The following is a 20,221-nucleotide window of genomic DNA, read 5'->3' as shown; positions in this document are numbered from 1 at the left end:
GGAAAACAAACCCCATATGAGTACGTGGCTGGCTGAGCACAAAGAATTGTATTAATTAGTAAAGAAGTTATGTTTTTAGGTGGCTTTCTATTTTTATACTAGATTACCAAAACTTAGAGCTGCCAAATCACTTATTCAATTTCCTTTTTTAAAAAAATAATAATAATAAAAATCACTTATTCAATTTCTAATTAAAATAAAACAAAATAAGTTTGGTCATGCCGCAACTTAACTAGCTGTTTTTCAGATACTTACCATCAAACCAGACAAAAGATTAATTAATTCACCCAATAAAAAATAAAAAAGACAAAAGATTAATTATATATGTATATATGCATGCTTGATCAATATAAATGGGGAACCAACTTTTTGAAAATACCAACCATAGAAGAGCAAAAAACTTTAATAAAAAAGGAAATCAAACAAGAAAATTTGCTAGTCAGATCAGTCCTTTATTTAGTGGCCTTTTTTTATTTTTTTAAAAAATAATAAAATAAAAAAAGAATTCACCTCAATCACATCAATCTTTTTTTTTTCCTTTCTTTTTTGTTTTTTTTTTGGGGCTAAAACAACCTTTTTGGGGTTGTTGTTGTCAAATACGTGAACGTCTAACTTTTAACCTCAATCATCAGATAAAAGTCTATAGATCATGATCTGAAAATCATTATGATCTGTCACTTGTTACAACTTAATTACTATTCAAAAACAATAATTTTGTTTTTAGTTATAACGAACATATTGTTTTAATTTAAGCAAACAAGTTAACAAAAATTTAAAATAAGACATCATAACAAAAACGTATAATTTGGAAAATTCAAGACAGCTTTAAGTGTCTCTTAATTTAATTCTTATCGAGAATACTCTTTTTTTTTGGGGGGTGATTCAGAATGTTACACCAATAATATTAAATTACTAGTCTAAGTAACACTACCGAGTACTATATAATTGCAACAACATGATAGCTGGAGTTCATATAGTGTCAAATATATATATATATATATTTATATGATAAGATAGCCAGTATATAGATTGTTTGCTACTTACTGGGTTTCATGACTATAATCATTATGAACGTGTTTCGTTCTCTTAGTTTTCTTTATATGCTTCTCTCTATATATCAATGAAATTTTTGTTCCTTCTACAAAAATTTTAGTTGTTAGGCCTCGTTTGGGAATGTTTAGATTGTATAAAAGTCAGTTGTAATGTACTGAAATAATCACTTCTACCGTATTTTAAAATTAAAAAAATAAAAATACTAAAACATTTAGTAACTTATATTAATAAAAATACTATAAGATATAAAAAGTTACAAATAAATATTTAGTAATTTATTAATTGAATTATTATAAATCTTACAATTATTAAAATGGACACGTTGTATATAAATTTAAAAAAAAAACAATAATAATTTATATATAATTATGCTATGATGCCTAAAAAAAAATAAACAAATACTTTTTAGAAATGCTTAATTTAAAATATTTAAATTTTTTTTTTTATTTTGATAAAATGGCAGAAAGGGTTACATTTGATTTTTTATTTTTTTTAACCCAAATCTCAAATTTTGAAATAAAATACTTAACAACCAAAAGATTATTTGTTCATATTTATATTACATTTATTTACATATTAAAGTAGTTAATTCATATTAGAATTTTTGTTTGGGGAGTTTTAATTTGTATATAATTTTTTTGGTAGGATGAAGGATAAATACAATTTGGCATTATATTAATTAATGAAGGATATTTTAAGAATTTAAATTAATTTGTTCTAATTCAAAAGAATCAAATTCTAAAAATGACGTTGAAATCTGAATTTAAAAACTATTGTATAACTGTCAAACTTCTCAAATAATCAATCTCATTAAAATTTTACCAACCAATAAATTATCTAAAATTCTTTTACAATTAATTCTAGAACTCCTAAAATCATTACCAAACAAAGCCTTAATAATAAAGTAGATTCTAATTGCTTTAAGGATTAATTAGTTGGGCTTGAAAGTTTGACAAATTCTCTTCCGAATTTTCAAGCAAAATCACAAACAATTTTTAAGCATGAGTAATAATCACACTCTATAGAAATACATATATATATATATATATATATATGAATATTTTAAATATAGGTTTTCGATTGGAAGGAATCTTTGAATGAAAGAAAGCAAGATCCAGAACTGGCAGCAGACAAAAAGTGTGGAAACGAGTAAAAGACGACATGCCATAATAATTAAGTAAATACATCAGTCTTACATATACAGAGACTCAAGTCTTTGTATTCAACTTCACCACATAATTACAACCCCCCCCTGAAAAAAAATAAAAAAATAAAAAAATAAAAAAATCTCTCCACCACATCACACCCCGAGGGATATATATCAACCAACATTTCCCAATTCATAGTACAAATTTTCCTACCACAATTTTTTTGAAATTCTTGAATAATAAATTAAAAAGAAAAACACCATGTCTTTCTCGTCATCAAAACTACTTTTGTTTATTTATTTATTTATTTATCAATCTCAATTTGAATCCTTTGGGAAAGAGAAAGTATTTCATGTACTAGCAACCAGTTATCCACCGGTTGTTTATTTAATACCCAATAGCCGATGACCACTCCATGATCTGAACACAATGATTCCCTCATTGGGGGGGACAAGTTGGCTGAAGTTTATCCTCATTCGGTAGGATAATCAGCATCACTTTTGTTTGGGGCCCAACAAAAACAAAAAGAAACCCATCTTCATTTGCTCCATTTGCAAACCAATTACGACCTGGCCCAGAGCTTTATGACAACTGACATGCCTCCCCCAAAACCCCTTTTTTTTTTTTTTTGGGGGGGGATCATTTGAGATGCAATTCTTGGTGCTCCATCGTTATCATCTAGTGAAGAAAATAAAAATGCCCCACAAGTTTTTTGATCAAGGAAAAAAAGGTTGGAAATGTAGAGCATATCATTGGAACACCCAAATACTGGATCAATCAGCATCAACCGTGCAATTTGCGTATGTCTAGTTTTTCATAGGAATTAGGAATATCAGTAATCTGCTTATTTTATACAGCCAAAGCCAAAGCCAATCTGAAAAAGATAGCTTTTAGTAACCAGTTTCCTTCCACAGTCCCAACTCAACTAAGTGATTCCTTTTTGTTTCTCAACACTATATTTACAGAAGTCATATGCTACTTGGTAGCTGCGTTATCATCTAGCACTTTCTATGGAAAATTTGCATGATATGGACAGTCCCAATTTCCAAGCAACCTAGCTGCTTGTTATCTTACCATTGAAGATGCAAAACCTTCTGCAGGAAATAACTGCATTTAGCTTTTCTTCTCCACATTTTTACAAGCAAAGAATCAATAGTTGTAAAGAAACACAACAAACAAAACCTTTACAAATCCAAAAATGCAAAAAATTCTTTACCTTGGGAACAACGCAAGATTTTCTATTTGGTGATAGCATAAAGCCGTTGAGGGTTTTACAAGTTAGACCCTACGGCTAGTTTTTGATTGGTGAACAATTGAGCATTTTTAGAATGAAATATATAGAATCAGATTCAATCTCTATATTCTAGGCTGTAGCATATACAAGAAAATCCCACCTGCAACTGAAACATTGAGAGAGTCAGACTCTCCTGCCATTGGAATGCTCACCAGCTCACATTCCTGATGAGATTTCTCTGACAGGCCACTCCCTTCACTGCCCAAAATCAGGCACAATGGAACATGTACTAAAGAATCTGCAAATTCATGAGTTAGTTGAAACACTGACTTCAGTTCTGCATTACTCTCTGGATGACCAGCTAGCATTTTCATTTGAAATTTGCTTTTAAGGGCTTCAAGATGAATCCAACAGCCACAAACTATTGGGAACTGAAAACAGGCACCTCGGCTCGCTCGTAGTGCTTTCTCATTGAATGGATCACAACAGCCAGGAAGCAGAAAAACACCACCCTGTGTGACATCAAACACAGAATGAAATTTCTCAATTAGGAATAAATAAATAATGAAGAATATAGAAATCAAATAAAGACCTTTGATTTCGCTTTCCATCTTCTTGGGAAAAATTGTGGGGTGGTGGGATTTATGTGAATTAGCACAATTAATGATATTGCTTGTTTTATAAGGAAGCAGCACCCCAAGAATCAGAATAGAATGCATAGAAGTATATACATAACAAAATAGAAATAAATCAAAAGGCAAGGATGAATAATTGAGGTTTGAACTGGTTCCTTACCCATCTAAAGGCCATGGCTGATCTGAGTATAGTACCAAGGTTGCCTGGGTCCTGCAGTGAACAATTCTGATTAATAAACTTCACATATGTCCCCAAGGTTCATGAAATCAATTGCTACAATTATAAACTTCCATAAATGGCATCTTAGGAAGCATTAAACTGCTATTGCATTTATTTTCCTAGCCTCAAGGGGAAAGCTTAAAAAACTTTTTAACCGAGAGTAAGAATCACAGAAATAACAAAGAACTTTGAACCAGTTTCAATATTTATTTGCAACACAAATAAATACATGTAGCAAACACAAAACAATGAATTTTAATAACGTACACAAGTATGCAAGTGATAATGAGTGAAACATTAGGCAATCGAGTTGCAGCAAAAAGGACAACGTTAATGGCAATATACATCTCTATTCAGGTCTTGGCATATTAATTGCCATGGGGAAAGCTCCACAAGCACATGATGCCATCTTTTAACACAGAAATATAAGACTATAATAAGACTGAAAATAAACAAATAAACAGGAGCCAAATAACCAGAACTACATCAGATTGGTGAAAGAATCACCTGGATTCCATCAAGGACTAGAATTCGATGAGGAGATGGGAACCATCCCTCAGAATGTGCTTCTTCTTTGTCACCATTTAAATGGAGATAACTGGTTGGGATTCTCATTAGGGCAATTGCTTCAATTGATTCAGTTGATTGCACCCCAGAAAGTTTTTTCATTACCATAGGGCTCACACGAACAATGCGAACAGAACGAGCATCTATCTCTTCAAGTATTTCAGCTTTATCAAGTACAAGTAAACAAATCAATCTGACAGTTTTCTCTTGTAATGTCTCCTGAAATCTGTATATCTCCCTGTACGTTTGTAATATGTCAGAACTTTATCATAGAATCATATACACAACAACATTTCACAGGTCAAGATTTTTTTTATTATTATTTTATTAATTTAATTTTTTTGGTGATATTGGATTAATATGAATATCTAGTGGATCATAAGGGGCAAAAAAGAGAGAGGGAAAAAATAAAAATAAAAATAAAGAGAAGTGAGGAATCCTTGCTTATGGATGATTAAAATAGATGTAACCGAACCAAGGTATCCATGAGGAATATTATTTTGATATAAATTTTACATCTATCAGTAATAATCTTAAATTTCTCGTTTAATTAGAAAATCTCAAAAGTGCAAATGTCCTGACCAATTTTACCAGCACCAGACATTCCAGAAATAGATATTTAATCAAATTTACAACCTAACAACTATAACTAGCTGAATTAGTTTTATGTAGAATTTGAGAATTTTCTTTTCCACGAATACATGAGTTCTCTATTGCATGATATACTATCTGAAACAAGTTGGTACAAAGAAATTATAGAAGTTAAAAGAGCGTCTCTTTTATATATGAAGTTCAGCAAATATGAATAATATCAAAAATATAGTCACTTTCCACGGTCCTTTTGGTTTAATTCAGTTGAATTTGTGAATTCAACGAGACGAACAAACTACAGAATAAAGAAAAATCCAGATATAAATGTTTTTCTTCTCCAATTTCCACCATTTACTCAGAAACCAAACAAGCCAAGGCAAATATTAAATACCCATATGAGTTTTTCCTCTACTTAATCATTATCACGAGGAACCAAGACAGATAAAAAGTACATTGAAAGTGAAGGATTAGCAACAACCTGATAGGGGTAGAACCCACAACAAGAACTGCACCATGCGAATGGCGATAAGAAGAGCTGTTGCGAAGCTTGAGACAGTGTTTCACAAATGGGTTTGAAGTGCTTGTAATGGATTTCACATGGGAAGGCAGAGGTATATTCACACCCACTGACAATTCACCATTGAAGTTTTCAAAGTTGCTCTGAAGATGGGTTTGTCTTTGAGCGCCAATTGGTAACTGTGAATTTCTAATTCCGAGCTTTGGAGGATGAGGAAGAGGAAATAAGGATGTAAACGCGCATTGCATTTTCTCGCTGCAATCTACTGCATACTTACACAACCTGTGCGAGAAATAAATTAAAGCAAAATTTTCAAATTAAATTACCGATAATACTGTCACTTTCTTATATGAACAATTACTTTTTCACATAATAAATTATTACATTTTTTTTTTTTTCCCACATAATACGATGAATTTAGATATAAGAGATTTTTTAAACCTCTAGTATAAAACACGGCTGTCCCTGAGGAACAAACTTTTACATTAACCTGATTTTTAAGTTTTATTTTTTTTATTTTTTTTATTTTAATAATTTAATGTTATATTTTCATTTAAATACTTTTTAAATATTGTTTTTATTAATTATGACTATTTACAAGGTATATTTAAAAAATGCAGATCAAATTTTATTAATTTTCTAAAAATTTGTTAACAAATTGAGGCATCCTCGTTTAAACCAAAGTTTATTATTTGTCATTATGAAAAAGATAGCCATTATGTCAAATTAATAAAATTTGTGAACCATCAATATTGGTACTTCTGATGAAAGAATTTTATGATATGGTTGTAAATATTTGTTATATATATAAAAGAGAGAGAGAGAGAGAGAGAGAGATGAGTAAAATTTTAAGAAGAAAATCTTCTAGGCTGTATTATTTGAAACAAAGAAACTAATGTTGCCATAGATCACTGTCTACAGAATTCCTAGAAATAATTTATACATAGCAACCTAATGCCTATCCTATATTCTCTGGGAAGTGGGCAAAGACAGTGAGGCTTCTTGGTTTGGAAATTCATCCATTGATATTAATGGGTTCTGAGAGTACATCCTTTGAGCAGTGCCAGCAGGAATGTATAATCTCTCCGAATTCGATCCCATAGCAGCAGCATTAGCATTTCTCTGGACTATCGGAGACATATACATTCTCTCAGAACTTGCAGACATGGGATCTGCCTGTTGAGAAGCAGAAGCAGCACCAGCCAAGTTTTCATTCCTCTGAGATGCTGCTGCTGCAGCAGACATGTACATTCTCTCTGAGGTTGAGTGAAGCCCAATATCTGTTGCTCTCTGGGATGTTTGAGGCATATATAGCCTCTCAGATGCTGTGAACATGTTATCGCTTCTTTGAAACGGTTGATTCATACTGTCATTCAAATGGGATGTTAAAATATAAACTCTCTCTGAACTCGGATGAACTGTAGTCTCCATATGATGAGATGTTGCTGCCATATTGTCATTCCTGTGTGATATTGGACCCATATTGTCATGTGAGGTAGGCATATATATCCTCTCAGAAGATAAGGACATGGCAGAGTCAGTCCTTTGAGATGCCAGTCCCGCCGCATTGCCATTCCTCTGAGATGTTGTAGGGACATGAATTCTCTCAGACGATGATGTGATGGTTTCAGTCCTCTGAGATGTTGGTTGTGGAGTTTCATTCCAACGAGATGTTTGGGGCATATACAGCCTTTCAGACATCTGAGGTGATGTTATCGACACTCTGTGGCCTGGTAGATCTCTCTCTGTTGATGGAGGCATAGCTAGCGACATATCCCCATTGGATAAATCCCTATCTGATGTTCCTGGAATGACAAGGGGCATACCATGGCTTGGCAAATCCCTATCAGTTGTTGGAGACATAGATGACAGTCCTGGGTTTGGTACATCGGAGTCGGATGCTGGTGAATCACTCTCAGATGAGGAATGCATGGCTTGTGACACCCTTTGACTTGGTGAATCTCTCTCGGATGTAGAAGGCAATGCTGAAGACATTCCCCTGCCTGTCACATCCTTGTTGGATGATGGAGGCATAGATAGTGGAACTAATAGGCTAGGTAAATCCTTCCACTGTTGGGCAACTGTTTTGATCTGGGTGTAAAATTGTACACCTGCCTTACCTGCAATAAGAATTAGATACATTAAATGGAAAAAATAGAAAAAAAAATTAAAAAATAAAATTTAAGACCCACTATTTCAAAGGAGATATGGACTCTACCACAGAAATTGAGATCACCAGCAAAAGATGCCTTCGATCCGTTAAATGATGAAAATGGCAATGGAACTGGAACTGGGACATTGATCCCAACCTGAGACATTAAATTCATTAGATGATGAATATGACTGACATCTTCGCCACAGAAGAGAAATTAAGGTAACACTACTAGATGAGGGCAAAATTTTCCCAAGTGATTTCCATGTAGAAGATTTAATGGAAGTTTAGGTGCAGTATGCACAGAGGTCTTTTTGTTAATATCTATAAGAAATACAAATTGTAGCTTCTGTATCAAGTTTTTTAGACATTGCCATCTGATAGCAAGGAAAATGACTCATGACTGGCATCTACCATTTTATAAATGGTGCATCCAGATGCTCTAGTTGACCAGGAAATGTGAGACTTTTTCTTGAAAAAAAAAAAAAAAAAAAAGGAAATGAAAATTTGGACATATGTTAAATTGGCGGCTTCACTGATCCCCAAGGGAGTAGGAAATATGACATGCCACAATTATGAAGTGGGAAATGGGTATTTCACAACACATGAAAAGTTCTTAGCACCTATGTGCCAGAGAGAAGGGATGCTTACCAGCCCAGCCTCAACTTCATTTTGGAACTTCCTTGCAGCAACACCAGATGTTGTGAATATCGATGCTCCATTCCCATACCTGTGAAAACAGGAAAGATAACAAATATAAAATAGAAATAATTTCAGGAAAATATGAATTATGAAGTGGGAGTTCGGATGTGCATTTTAAAAGTTGCAGCACATCCAAAAGTGCATTATGTCCGGTGTATGTGTATTTATCATTCTGTTACTGAGTAAAAAAATATATCTGTAATATAATTTTGGAAACAAAAGGGGAGGTAAGAAGAAAAAATTCATGAAGCATAACACCTCAAACCATTTAAGATTCAGACACATAAAAAGAAAACATTCGAAGGACCCTTAGATGAGAGAGAAGACAGAATAAACAAGTACCTGTTTCTATTAACAATCATTATGGCCTCATCTAGGCTGTCAGCCTGTTAATCATCAGACACAGAAAGTTTGGCAGTCAATTTTTTAAATTACACCACAAAATCCATTGACATACACACTTAGACACACAATAATAAGAAACAAACAAACATGCAGAGAAAGAGAGGAAGATATAAGCATTACCTGCATGCAAAGAAGAACTGGTCCAAAAATTTCTTCCTGCTCAACACAAGATAGAGTGCTGTCAAAACATATGTCAATGTGTTTGGCTTAACTCTTCTTCCACTGAGAAATATAGCTAACCAAGTCCATTCATTCTGAAAACATAACGTTACTGAAGGCTCAAAGAAATACCTTATAGCAATCCATGTTGATTGTAACATCACATAGGATCGTAGGACCAATGAAATTTCCATTCTCATACCCTTGAACCTATTGACCACAATCATGTTAGAAAAGATTGGTGAAGGGTAGATGACTGGCAATCAGTAGCCACAAAAAAAATTCATAGAACTCCTTCAATAGGTTTGGCAATATACTTGAAACTTAAATTAATTCCAAGAAGACAATAGCAACAGTTCAGCAAATTCATTTTGCTTACACATGCACATATCTACAGAATTCAAATATCCCAAAACAGATTGAAAGACAGATTGGTACCACAACTTTTCTCCCATCAAGCAGAAGTCTAGCACCACTCTCAACACTGTTCTGAATTAATCTGCATATTCGATCCATTGCCTGTGAATAAAGCAAGCACATAAAATATAAACTTATCATGTAACCAAGAAATATACCATGCCATGAGCATTTCCAGTTACAGTAGACATTAACTCAGATTTCTTTTCATTCTTCATTGATAGGACAAATTAACAGGCAGAAATTGAAGATGCATGTATGCACCTCTTTAGTAATAACTGGACCAAGGTCAGCATCAGGATCTGTTCCCACATTGACTTTAAGGGCTTTGGTACGCTCTGCAAGTTCAACTTCCCTAAAATTACAAGTAAACCACCTATGTTAAGACATGTTATCTTGAAAAACTTATTTTCAACTTGCACAAAACATTAAAACATCATCACTTGCTATTTATTTACCAACAAATGAAATCCATAAAACATCATCACTTGCTATTTATTTACCAACAAATGAAGTCCATAAAACTAAGTCAAAACTATAGACTGTAGTAATAAAAATGCAACACAAATAATTACATTATTAGACACAAGAGTTGCTAATCCTATAGGTCCGGAATAGCCAAGGAATTACTAACGACAATCACAAGTTGGAAAGATTATTGCATGACTGAAACTGATTAAAAATTCAAAATAATAGTGTGAAAACATCAAACAACAAATCCTGCAGTACACTTAAAAAGGAATAATACTCCACTACATTTAGCCACGAAATTTGCAGGCATTAGAAAGATGTCTTAATACACAGTTTGAGAATTGCGTCAATCTATTGTTCACTCTGATTACTGGTAAGTAGAACAACCATGAAACTATAACGTCATAAAACAATAAAAGGATTAAAAAATGATACCGAGGCTAAATATATCCTAGTAAAAAGAAAAAAAAATTGTGCCCAAAGAAGAAGAGGTAAATATTTCATACCATGGCATTGAAGCCCCAACAAAAATAGCTGTGCTAAGAGCCATGCAATGCTGTCCTGCGGCACCAAAACCAGCAGCAACTAGAGCATTCAAAGTAGCATCCATGCTAGCATCAGGCATGACGATTGCATGATTTTTCCCTCCTATACTGGACTAAGGAGTCAAAACAGTTACCAGTTACTTCACCCTTCAGGTCCAGAATAAAAAATCTTCCATCAAGAAAGAGAAGAGAGAATGAGATGATCAAAAAAGTAATCACCTGGACACGTTTTCCTCTAGAAGCTGCCCTAGCATATATGTGCATTCCAGCCTAAAGGTAGATGAAGAAGTGAAAAAATAAATAAAACTAATAATACTTAAGAAAAATGTTTAAAGGACAAACACACAAGACCAGAGCATTGCCAGAACTGATGCCTCGATAATCTTTTAAGTCCAGAGTGAAAAATATGACACAAGACAGGCCAAATCGAAGGAAACTGGTTTTCTGCAATCATCTAAGATTTCAGTGTAGAGCATAAAGGGTCACAGGCTCAACCAGAATCAAAACTCACTTTTGTTAGCAATTTTATTATTCAAATGACATTCACTTTCTAACCAAGATCTTTGACACAAATGAGAGGAGTAATAAATATCTTCAGCTAGAAAGAAAATTACACTAAATAAAGGGAAATAATTGATTATGAAAGCATTTTTCACCACACATGATTATATGTAAGTAGGTTGGTGGGCCTTTAGTGCATAAGTGAATTTAAAATTCACATCCACCAATTCAGCATGTATACTTGTAAATTTTAAGTAGGAAACTGGAGAAATAACTTACTGCATTTGAGCCGACAAATGATATGGCTTTGACATCATCATCATCGCATATATAATTAACAATGTCCTGCTCACATCAATTTTCAGGGGGGGAAGAAAAAGAATATGTATCAGAAAAAAACTTAATAGAAATTGTATGAGAGATTAATAAGAAACCCAAAATTGTATAAGAGATTAATAAGAAACCCACCTCTTAATGCTGTTATTAGAGAAGAGTACAAAGAAAGACTTTCTAGAAGGGAGGTCAAATGAAAAGGAAAATATTAAGCTAATGTTTCTAATGTAGGTGTTACATTATCATCATCATCAAACATGAATGCTATGTCATAAACTGAAAATGATGTACCTTATCCATTAACATATATAGAAGAACAAAAATGTCAAATCATAAATAAAAGCCATTGTATCACACAGAAATTGATAATAACTATGTAAAAATCAAATAACGAAGATCTCCCAAAAGCAAACTTACATGGGCACCATGAACAATATTTAAGACACCATCAGGCAAACCAGCCTCCATTGCTAGTGCTGCAAGTATCATGGAAGCCCCTGGTACAAATATATTAACGGCCATTTCAATTTGTAAATATGGGGTTTAGATAAATACATGCAGCTTAAGCAGATGTACAGAAGGCAGGTATAATGATGCAAAAGACCACACGGCCGTTAATATCATACCCAACTTACAAGGAATTTTGACGAATGTGAGCTCCATAGAAATCATAGAAAGATATGGCATTATTATTATTATTATTTTTTAAATTTTTTGAACTTTACCATCACCTAACATCACCCCATCTGCCATCTTCCAATCTCAAACTAATGCGTATAACAATGTAGCTAATAAGGTTTCAGATATTTTACTACCCAACTGCCTTCTCACCTAACAACTTCTTAAAATAAAACTGCAATCAGGAAATACTTGGATCCGAGGAATCTGGATCAACAATGGAATACCCTAAGACAAATTAGAAAAGCATAGGCCTTGTTACAAACAAAGATTTCTAGTTGGTGGAAGAATCCTCAGCTGGTAATTGTTGAGTTACCAATCTCGTAAACTTAACAATTAGAAAGTGAATTCAACTTGTATAACAGTAATACATAAGCACATAAAATACCATTTATATCATGCATGAGTTTGAAAAATAACGACAGGCATGCAAACTAAAAAGCACACGTCTCATCATGTTAACATAAAATAAAACTCCTGTCCATCCATTTAAGGTTAGGACTTCCAAGTAGTCAAGTACTTAAAGAATCATACAAGAAGATACAACAATGCCAAAAGGTTTACCAGGATTCTTTTCACAAGGTTTAAGAACAAATGTATTCCCACAAGTAACTGCAATTGGGAACATCTGCAAAGTCATGGATAAACATGTTAGTAAAAACTTTTTGTCCTTATTTTTCTTTCCTTTCCTTCCTCATTTTGCAATACAAAAAGCCTCCAAAATAACAAAAAAAGAAGAGGGCGGGGGGAGTCCTGGTCTAGATAATGCATGAGAAAGAAAGCATCTCAGCATAACAAAACAAGAAGCATAACTAGAAGAAAGCACACCAGCCCACTCCTTCGCTAAATTACAATAGAAGAGGAAGAACAAAAACCACATGAAGAACGGGAACAGACATACCCACAAGGGAATCATTGCTGGAAAGTTGAAGGGGCATATCCCAGCACATACACCAAGTGGTTCTCTAATGCAATATGTGTCTATTCCATTAGACGCATTAGGAACAAATTCCCCCATTTGTAAAGTCGCCATCCCACAAGCATGTTCAACCACCTCTACAAACAGACCAGAAAGGCAATGTGCTGAAACTCCATAACAAGGGACCATAACAATGAAAGAATTTCAAATAAAAACACAAGTGCAATACTAACCTAAACCCCGGAGCACATCACCTTGTGCCCCCTTCAATGTCTTACCCTGTTCTATTGTGATACTCATAGCAAGCTTATCCTAAAAAGCATCATGATAGTCATTATGAGTTCAAACTATGAAACCAGACAGTTTAAATGAATGAAATTACGATATACTAACAATATCTCTACGGATGAGCTCCTGGAGCTTGAACATAATACGTTGACGAATGGTGATGGGCGTGTTTTTCCATGAAGGAAAAGCTTGCTTGGCGGAACTAACAGCAGCTTTGAACTCTTCATAGGTACTTATAGGAACTTGCGAAACAACCTCTTGTGTTGCCTAAATGAGAAATAAACTACATTACTAACACTACTGATACAATAACTCTTGTAGAAGAAAATGAAAAATAAGGGAATATAGGAGCTTACAGGATTTATAACATCAATGATTGAACACCCTTGTGAATCAACAAATTTCCCTCCAATAAAATTAGGAACCTTCAGCTATATTTGAATCTAAGATAAGTTGCAGTACCCAACTCGCTTAATAAAAAGCAGAAAATAAAACAGAAGTTTACAATCAAAACCAGGAAATCAAAGTTCATTCATATCACATCAAACACCTTACCGGCTGGTTGTTTTGCTTCAATGTACCCCCACTGGGAGCAGTACTTGTGTTCACCGGAACAGACCTATTAGGCCTCCATGACTTGAAACTTTTTTCTGCAAAAATGCATGTAGACATATATAAATAGAAAGAAAGAGAGAGAGAGAGATAATTTGTAAATAATATAAACAAACCTGCTTATCATTTTACACTTTTGTCAAGATAGGCACAATAACTAATAGTTTTCTTTAATTCTCAATTTTTCTTCTGAAAACATAAACATTCTTCTTAGAATAAATTAAAGCACAGCTTCAATGCCTACCAACTAACTGTCATGAACCAGACTGCTAATTTTTCAAAAAAGCTGAAACTTCAAAGAATTAGCATAAGCCTCTTATATTAATAAACCAATTCCTATATGGCTGAATCCCACTACAAGTTCAGACCAATTCTATGATTATTGGGGCATTCAAAAACTATAAAACAGAGATCCCACCCAACATTTACAAGCAGCATGAAAGTCTCCCATCTATGATCCGGAAACTATAGTGATTAACAACAAAGCTGTCTGCATCAGTCACCAACAATTAAAATCCATCAAAAAGATAATAAAGGGGTAACATTCCCAGCAAGACTACAGATTCTACTGCTCTAGCAATCTTAGCCATGCATGACCTATTTCTTCTAAAAACCAAAGGAAGGGGTGGTACCTGATAGATTTCCTTGACGGATCTTAGCTTTAAGGTTGTATAAATGCCTTGGTGTTGACTGCAATTCTGGGTTACTTTGCTTTAGAGCCTTAAGTACTTGACGAGGTTTTACACCAGCTTCGGTCATCAATTTAATTTGTCTAACCTCTTCCTCAGTAAAACGGCGACTATAAGGATGCTCTGACATGTCCCTTAAGGCTTCATGGTTGTGATCCCCATTCTTTATGGTAAGTACCCACATATCATCTTCCTTTTTACCAATGGCTTCAAAAGGACAATTTATAAGGCGTGAACTCGCTTTCCTTTTGCGTTTACTTTCATCAATTTTACGCCTATTACGATAAACACCTCCTCTATCACAACCAAGAATAACTCTCCTGTCCTTTCTTGACTTCTTAATGGTAACCACATACCCTTGATTTGCACCAAAGTCACGAACATATTTGATGAGATCTTCACGATCTTGAAATGTACCAGGTTGTGGAGGAAGCATCTCGTTCTGCTCTGTAAGCTCTTTTCGACTTTGCGTTTCCATTACTGATGGAAGAAAGCCATAAAGAAAAAAATACGAAAAACCTACAGGAGAGACAAAGAATATATAATTTTTACAGAATTGTATGACCAAGCAAGAACACATAACTTTTTTGCTATGAGTTTATGTAAAAAATATAACGGCAAAAACCATGATCAAATACATGAGAAATGTACAAGAGACATGGAAAGACAGAAGAAGAAAGCAATATTTAAAAATCATAATAAAAAATAATAAAATTCAAGATTAAACTTATGAAAACAGCATGAGCATCGCATAACCTAAAGGCATAGAACAGATACAAGTGAACCAGTGTAAAAAAAGCAAAGAAAAGATAGCAAAAGGAAAAGGAAAAGAAAAAAAATGATATTAACCCCTAGGGTGAGACATAAAAAGGCCTAATGGAAGCAAAAAGTATTAACCATCAAAACTATAGCTGCAGAGATCATAGTCAGAATTTAGTGGTACAAAACCCCAACTGAATTATTTATCTTGGACAGCAATAAAGGGTAAAACAACAGACACACTTTCTTTTGCATGGGATGTATGCCTATATGCATGCAGTAAACATTCATTAAACTGGCTAGCCAATTTTCACTTTCAGTAACAAATCTAAGTAGTGAGATACTCTCCAACTCATTAAACCAACTCTAAGTACTTCAACTCCCAAAATACCAACCCATTGTCACATAACGATGCATACAGAGAATACATAGTTAATAATTATTGTCATTTTCCAACCACCAAAAGAAAATCGAGAAAATAATAATTTAGCTAGATAACATCTTTCTAGACTTCAAACGATGATTGAGGACCCAAATACCTTCACGTTTTGACATAGGTAATACATAGCAACCCACATCCAATAGGAAAACTGAGAATATTTCTACATCATTGTGTCATTTTGAATTTGAAACTTGTAATATTTATAGCTGTGACTATCTAAATGCTTGTTTGCAAGCAAATGAACATGGCTAGAACAAAATTAACAACTTTGGTCAGAATTCACAGTTAAAAGAAGAACACCACTACATCAGAGTGTCATCTGAATTAGTAAAGTCTTGAATCAGACCATCTCTTTAGGTGTTTGTTCGAACGAAACTGAACACAACAAAATATGATCCCGATATCCCATAACACATTTTCAATCCGTGTTATTGACATCTAACAAGGGAAGCGTGAACAATAACAAGCGTTGTTAGAGTAATATTGAGATACCAATTGGAAATACTATAGAAAACCCACCAGAAACACTCTGATTAAACACAAGAATCCAAAATACCCACTCGACAATCCAATCAAATATATAACACTTGAGATATACATACATATATATATTGCAAGATGATTTGTTAAGCAACATAGGTAAGCTTATGCTTAGAAGATCATATCTCTCTCTCTCTCTCTCTCTCTCTCTCTCTCTATATATATATATATATATGAATTAATCACCAGAACTCAAAGCAGAAGGTATACCTGGTAAAAAGAAGAAAAAAAATCCCACTAGTTCCCAGGTCAATGAAATTTGCAATTTTTTTACTGGGTTAGTGGTAATTGTACTTGCAGACCCTAATTTCCACCTTCAACATAGAACAACAGAGACAAAAAACACCATACACAGTAAAACTAATACAAGAATCAAGCTTTTATGTGAGAAAGCTAAGTCCAATATATCAGAAAGAACCGCCACAACGAAATAAACAGATGAAAGAACACGATACATACCAAAAACATGGTGATGAAAATTACCCCGATAAAAATAAATAAACAAGTAAAAGTGTTTGTGTACAATAAATTTAAAAAAAAAAAATTCGTTGAAAAATACAAAATGCAATAAAACCCACCAACAATAACAGCTTGAGTGAGACAATGGGACAGAAAGTGAGGGAAAATTTGAAGGTTTCAGAAAAAGGATCGGGACGCCCACTAGTTTTGATAAACAGGGACGCCCTCACTTGCTTCATAGACACTACCCAGAGACTTTCGGATACGGTCTATACCACGCTTCAGGAAGCGCGTGGACACTGGAAATGGATTCCATTAAAACTGATTGTGGTTCACGCGCGGTCGTAGAGAGTGTTGTGGTAGCTCCTGGTTTCGTTTTAAAACGATCGCGAGGAATCGTATATGAATGGCAGTTTTGGCATTTCAACGTCCTTTTTTTTTTTGGTTTTTTTGAGACGAGTGTCCCCCTTATCAAAATCAGAGAGGGGTGCAAGCAATCTGGTGTTTGGCATCTGTTTTTGGAGAGTCTGCAACTAGCAGAGCTGTCGCCTTCTAATAAGGCATGTAAGTATAAGTCATCAACAATATACAACAAAATATGTTGACCAAAAAAAAAAAAATATATATATATATATATACACACACTATTTAATGACTACTTAGAAACTTTTGTCAAAATAAAAAAATAACTAACGAACTGTCCATTCGTTTATAGACAACTCACATCCATGTTTCTCAAAAAAAGAAAATCTCATAACCATGTTCATAATTTAAGAAAGAAAATCTAAGAGCAAGAAAATTGCATTTAAAATTTTATGAAGGTGATCAATATTTAATAGCAGTATGATATAAAACTAATTTTCCCTTTATCTTCCAAAATTGACATAACACAGTCAATTTGGCATAAATCTTTTCAAACAACTTTATTTTATACAGCAACATATATATATATATATATATATATTGTCAAGATCAAATAGCTAGTAATCAAAATCGATAATAAGTGAACTCAATCATTTATAATTTTTAAATTTAATATAGTATATTGTAGAAGATTGAATTTGTTTATTCTTAGGTCAAAAAGTTAATTATATCTTCACTTAAGCATCGTTATGCATGTGTATATATATATTATTATAATTTAGGAATAAAAAATTATTTGTTATATAATTTAATTGTACAGTGAGCTAATTTTGTTTAGCTGCTTTGGAAAGAAAGACATAATGCTATTACTTGATAAATCTTCTAAAAGTCAAATTAACTTGCAGATCAGATCACTATAGAATTTTCTTTTTTTCCCCCTATTCGCTTCAACATACAAGATTTAAAAGAAAACAAAAAATAAAAAAAAAACAAAAAGAGAAAAAAAAAGATTAAAAAAAAAAAATCCCAATAGAGGCGACTTCCATCGATAAGAAGAGCAGCTTTCACATTTTGAGATTTAAGGGGTTTAGAAGGGATACAAGGATTTTGTTGGGGCACATCGTGTAGTTTTCAGGCTGCATGAGCTACCAAACAAGTTGAATTCCCTTTCATTACCCACCAAAAAAAAAAAAAAAAAAAAAAAAAAAAAAACAACGATCTATTAAATTCCATAGTATACAGTATATATTTAATTTATTTTCTTAGGATACAACCATAAATAATATTAGTTTTGGTTCAAATGTTCATATCTTTACGAGAAAATCTTTCAATGAAACGGTGGTACTAGTAAAGCTTATACCATTCTAAGTAATTAAATATCAGCTGTTAAAAATGTATTATAATTTAATAACATATGTTAAGATTTGTTATATCATTTAAAAATAACAATTCATTATTTCAAAATGATTTTTATTTTTGAGAAAAGATAAACATTTTGTAGAAAAATAATAAAAATAAATGTTTCAAGTTTTAGGGTTTCATAGCCGATGGAAAATGCCGGCAGCTACTGCGAGATCCATGCAAGACATCCAGCGTAGCAAACTTTGACAATAAATGCTGACGTTTTTATTTTTATTTTTATTTTTTCCAATTTTATATATAATTTTTTCCATCTATACGTTAAGATATGAATAGGTAAAGACGATGATGAAAATCCATGAATGTGACACCTTCGACAAGAACGATCACTTCTTCTAATTCCCCCTTTTCACACCTATTTATGGTAATGGATCTGTCGCTGACACTAGCAATAGGCTGTTGGTGATTCTCTGGCAGCAATGACTTTTGTTAAATGAAATCTACATCAAAATTGAGAAGGAAAAAAACATAAAGTAAAAGGCATTTTAGTAAATCAAAATAAAATGAAAATATTTTTTTAAAAAAAAAATGACATGACATATTTTTAAACAACTAGCACTTAACTACTTGGAGTGGTACCAACCAACGATTCATACAAGTTTTTCTCCATCTTTACGGCATATATGAGTAAAAATTAATAATTAACAACACTCTAATTCTGTGACTAGTTGCTTAATTTCTACGAGAGGATAAGGACACAAAAAATTAAATAATTCTCTTAGTTTTTATGTTTACACGAGAAAGAATAAGAATTGTGCTAGCTATTGAGTCAAAGCTTATATCATGTATAGATTATAAAAATATAAGATGTAAAATTTTCTTCAGCCAAAAAAAAAAAAAATGCAAAATTTTCTTTTATATATATATATTACCGACCAAAATCTATGTAACACACACCCCAAGTGTTGGATAAATCATTTAAAATATTTATTTATTTGTCAAAATTTTTAAGTTAATTTTGAAAATTTTGTTAATATACTTTTTTCTAATAAACATTTTATAGAAATTTTATTTTTTACTGAAATGTGCAGAATTTATCCTGCATATATAATTTTTGGAAGAGAAAGCAAATATTCATCAATATTAGTTTTAACTTCTTCTTTTTTTTTTTCTTTAATTAAATATTTGAATATTTTGTATCAACTATTTTCCATATATATATATATATATATATTTTTCCCCCCTATTTGTGTAATGAAATAATACAATAATATATATATATATATATTAACTTAGCACACCATATACATTTCGGGCATAAAATATTGAAAAAAAATTATTTTATTAATTACAGTAATTTCTCTTTCCACCTTCCACCTCATATCAACATTGTAAATATAATTGTCACGACCTAACTACCGCAGCTCTTAGCACCTTCTTTTGCTAAGTCAGCTTTGCTCACA

The 20,221-nt window shown here is 32.8% G+C and overlaps 2 protein-coding genes across 8 annotated transcripts; both read right to left on the bottom strand.

The window, feature by feature from the left end:
• Nucleotides 1-2,504: 2,504 nt before the first annotated feature.
• Nucleotides 2,505-6,277, bottom strand: LOC107425048 (uncharacterized). 4 transcript variants are annotated; one of them, XR_009639502.1, is made up of 5 exons: nucleotides 5,927-6,274; nucleotides 4,798-5,095; nucleotides 4,231-4,281; nucleotides 3,418-3,947; nucleotides 2,505-3,295 (listed from the first exon to the last, which is right to left on the bottom strand). XR_009639502.1 is itself a non-coding variant. In XM_025076167.3 (5 exons), exons 1-5 carry the CDS (start codon nucleotides 6,211-6,213, stop codon nucleotides 3,267-3,269), a joined length of 1,014 nt encoding a protein of 337 aa, XP_024931935.3. In that variant the 5' UTR covers nucleotides 6,214-6,277; the 3' UTR covers nucleotides 2,505-3,266. The 4 variants fall into 4 exon arrangements, 3 of the variants coding, with proteins under 3 accessions (XP_024931935.3, XP_015890470.3, XP_015890468.3); XM_025076167.3 differs by having other exon boundaries at nucleotides 2,505-3,292; nucleotides 3,596-3,947; nucleotides 5,927-6,277; XM_016034984.4 differs by having other exon boundaries at nucleotides 3,596-3,947; nucleotides 5,927-6,276.
• A 534-nt stretch (nucleotides 6,278-6,811) lies between these two features.
• On the bottom strand, nucleotides 6,812-17,455 carry LOC107425045 (uncharacterized). 4 transcript variants are annotated; one of them, XM_048479131.2, is made up of 20 exons: nucleotides 17,037-17,455; nucleotides 14,780-15,355; nucleotides 14,091-14,185; nucleotides 13,892-13,966; nucleotides 13,641-13,802; nucleotides 13,481-13,559; nucleotides 13,230-13,384; nucleotides 12,893-12,956; nucleotides 12,068-12,147; nucleotides 11,597-11,662; nucleotides 11,036-11,086; nucleotides 10,778-10,929; nucleotides 10,065-10,155; nucleotides 9,822-9,902; nucleotides 9,516-9,593; nucleotides 9,345-9,380; nucleotides 9,162-9,205; nucleotides 8,769-8,847; nucleotides 8,184-8,274; nucleotides 6,812-8,085 (listed from the first exon to the last, which is right to left on the bottom strand). In XM_048479131.2, exons 2-20 carry the CDS (start codon nucleotides 15,312-15,314, stop codon nucleotides 6,929-6,931), a joined length of 3,171 nt encoding a protein of 1,056 aa, XP_048335088.2. In that variant the 5' UTR covers nucleotides 15,315-15,355; nucleotides 17,037-17,455; the 3' UTR covers nucleotides 6,812-6,928. The 4 variants fall into 4 exon arrangements, with proteins under 4 accessions (XP_048335088.2, XP_048335085.2, XP_048335086.2 ...); XM_048479128.2 differs by having other exon boundaries at nucleotides 17,156-17,454; XM_048479129.2 differs by lacking the exon at nucleotides 17,037-17,455 and adding an exon at nucleotides 16,788-17,030.
• Nucleotides 17,456-20,221: the final 2,766 nt, after the last annotated feature.

The sequence above is a fragment of the Ziziphus jujuba genome, chromosome 7 (assembly GCF_031755915.1).
Source record: "Ziziphus jujuba cultivar Dongzao chromosome 7, ASM3175591v1".
In the NCBI taxonomy this organism is placed as follows: domain Eukaryota; kingdom Viridiplantae; phylum Streptophyta; class Magnoliopsida; order Rosales; family Rhamnaceae; genus Ziziphus; species Ziziphus jujuba.
This window is presented reverse-complemented; position numbering and strand designations above follow the sequence as displayed.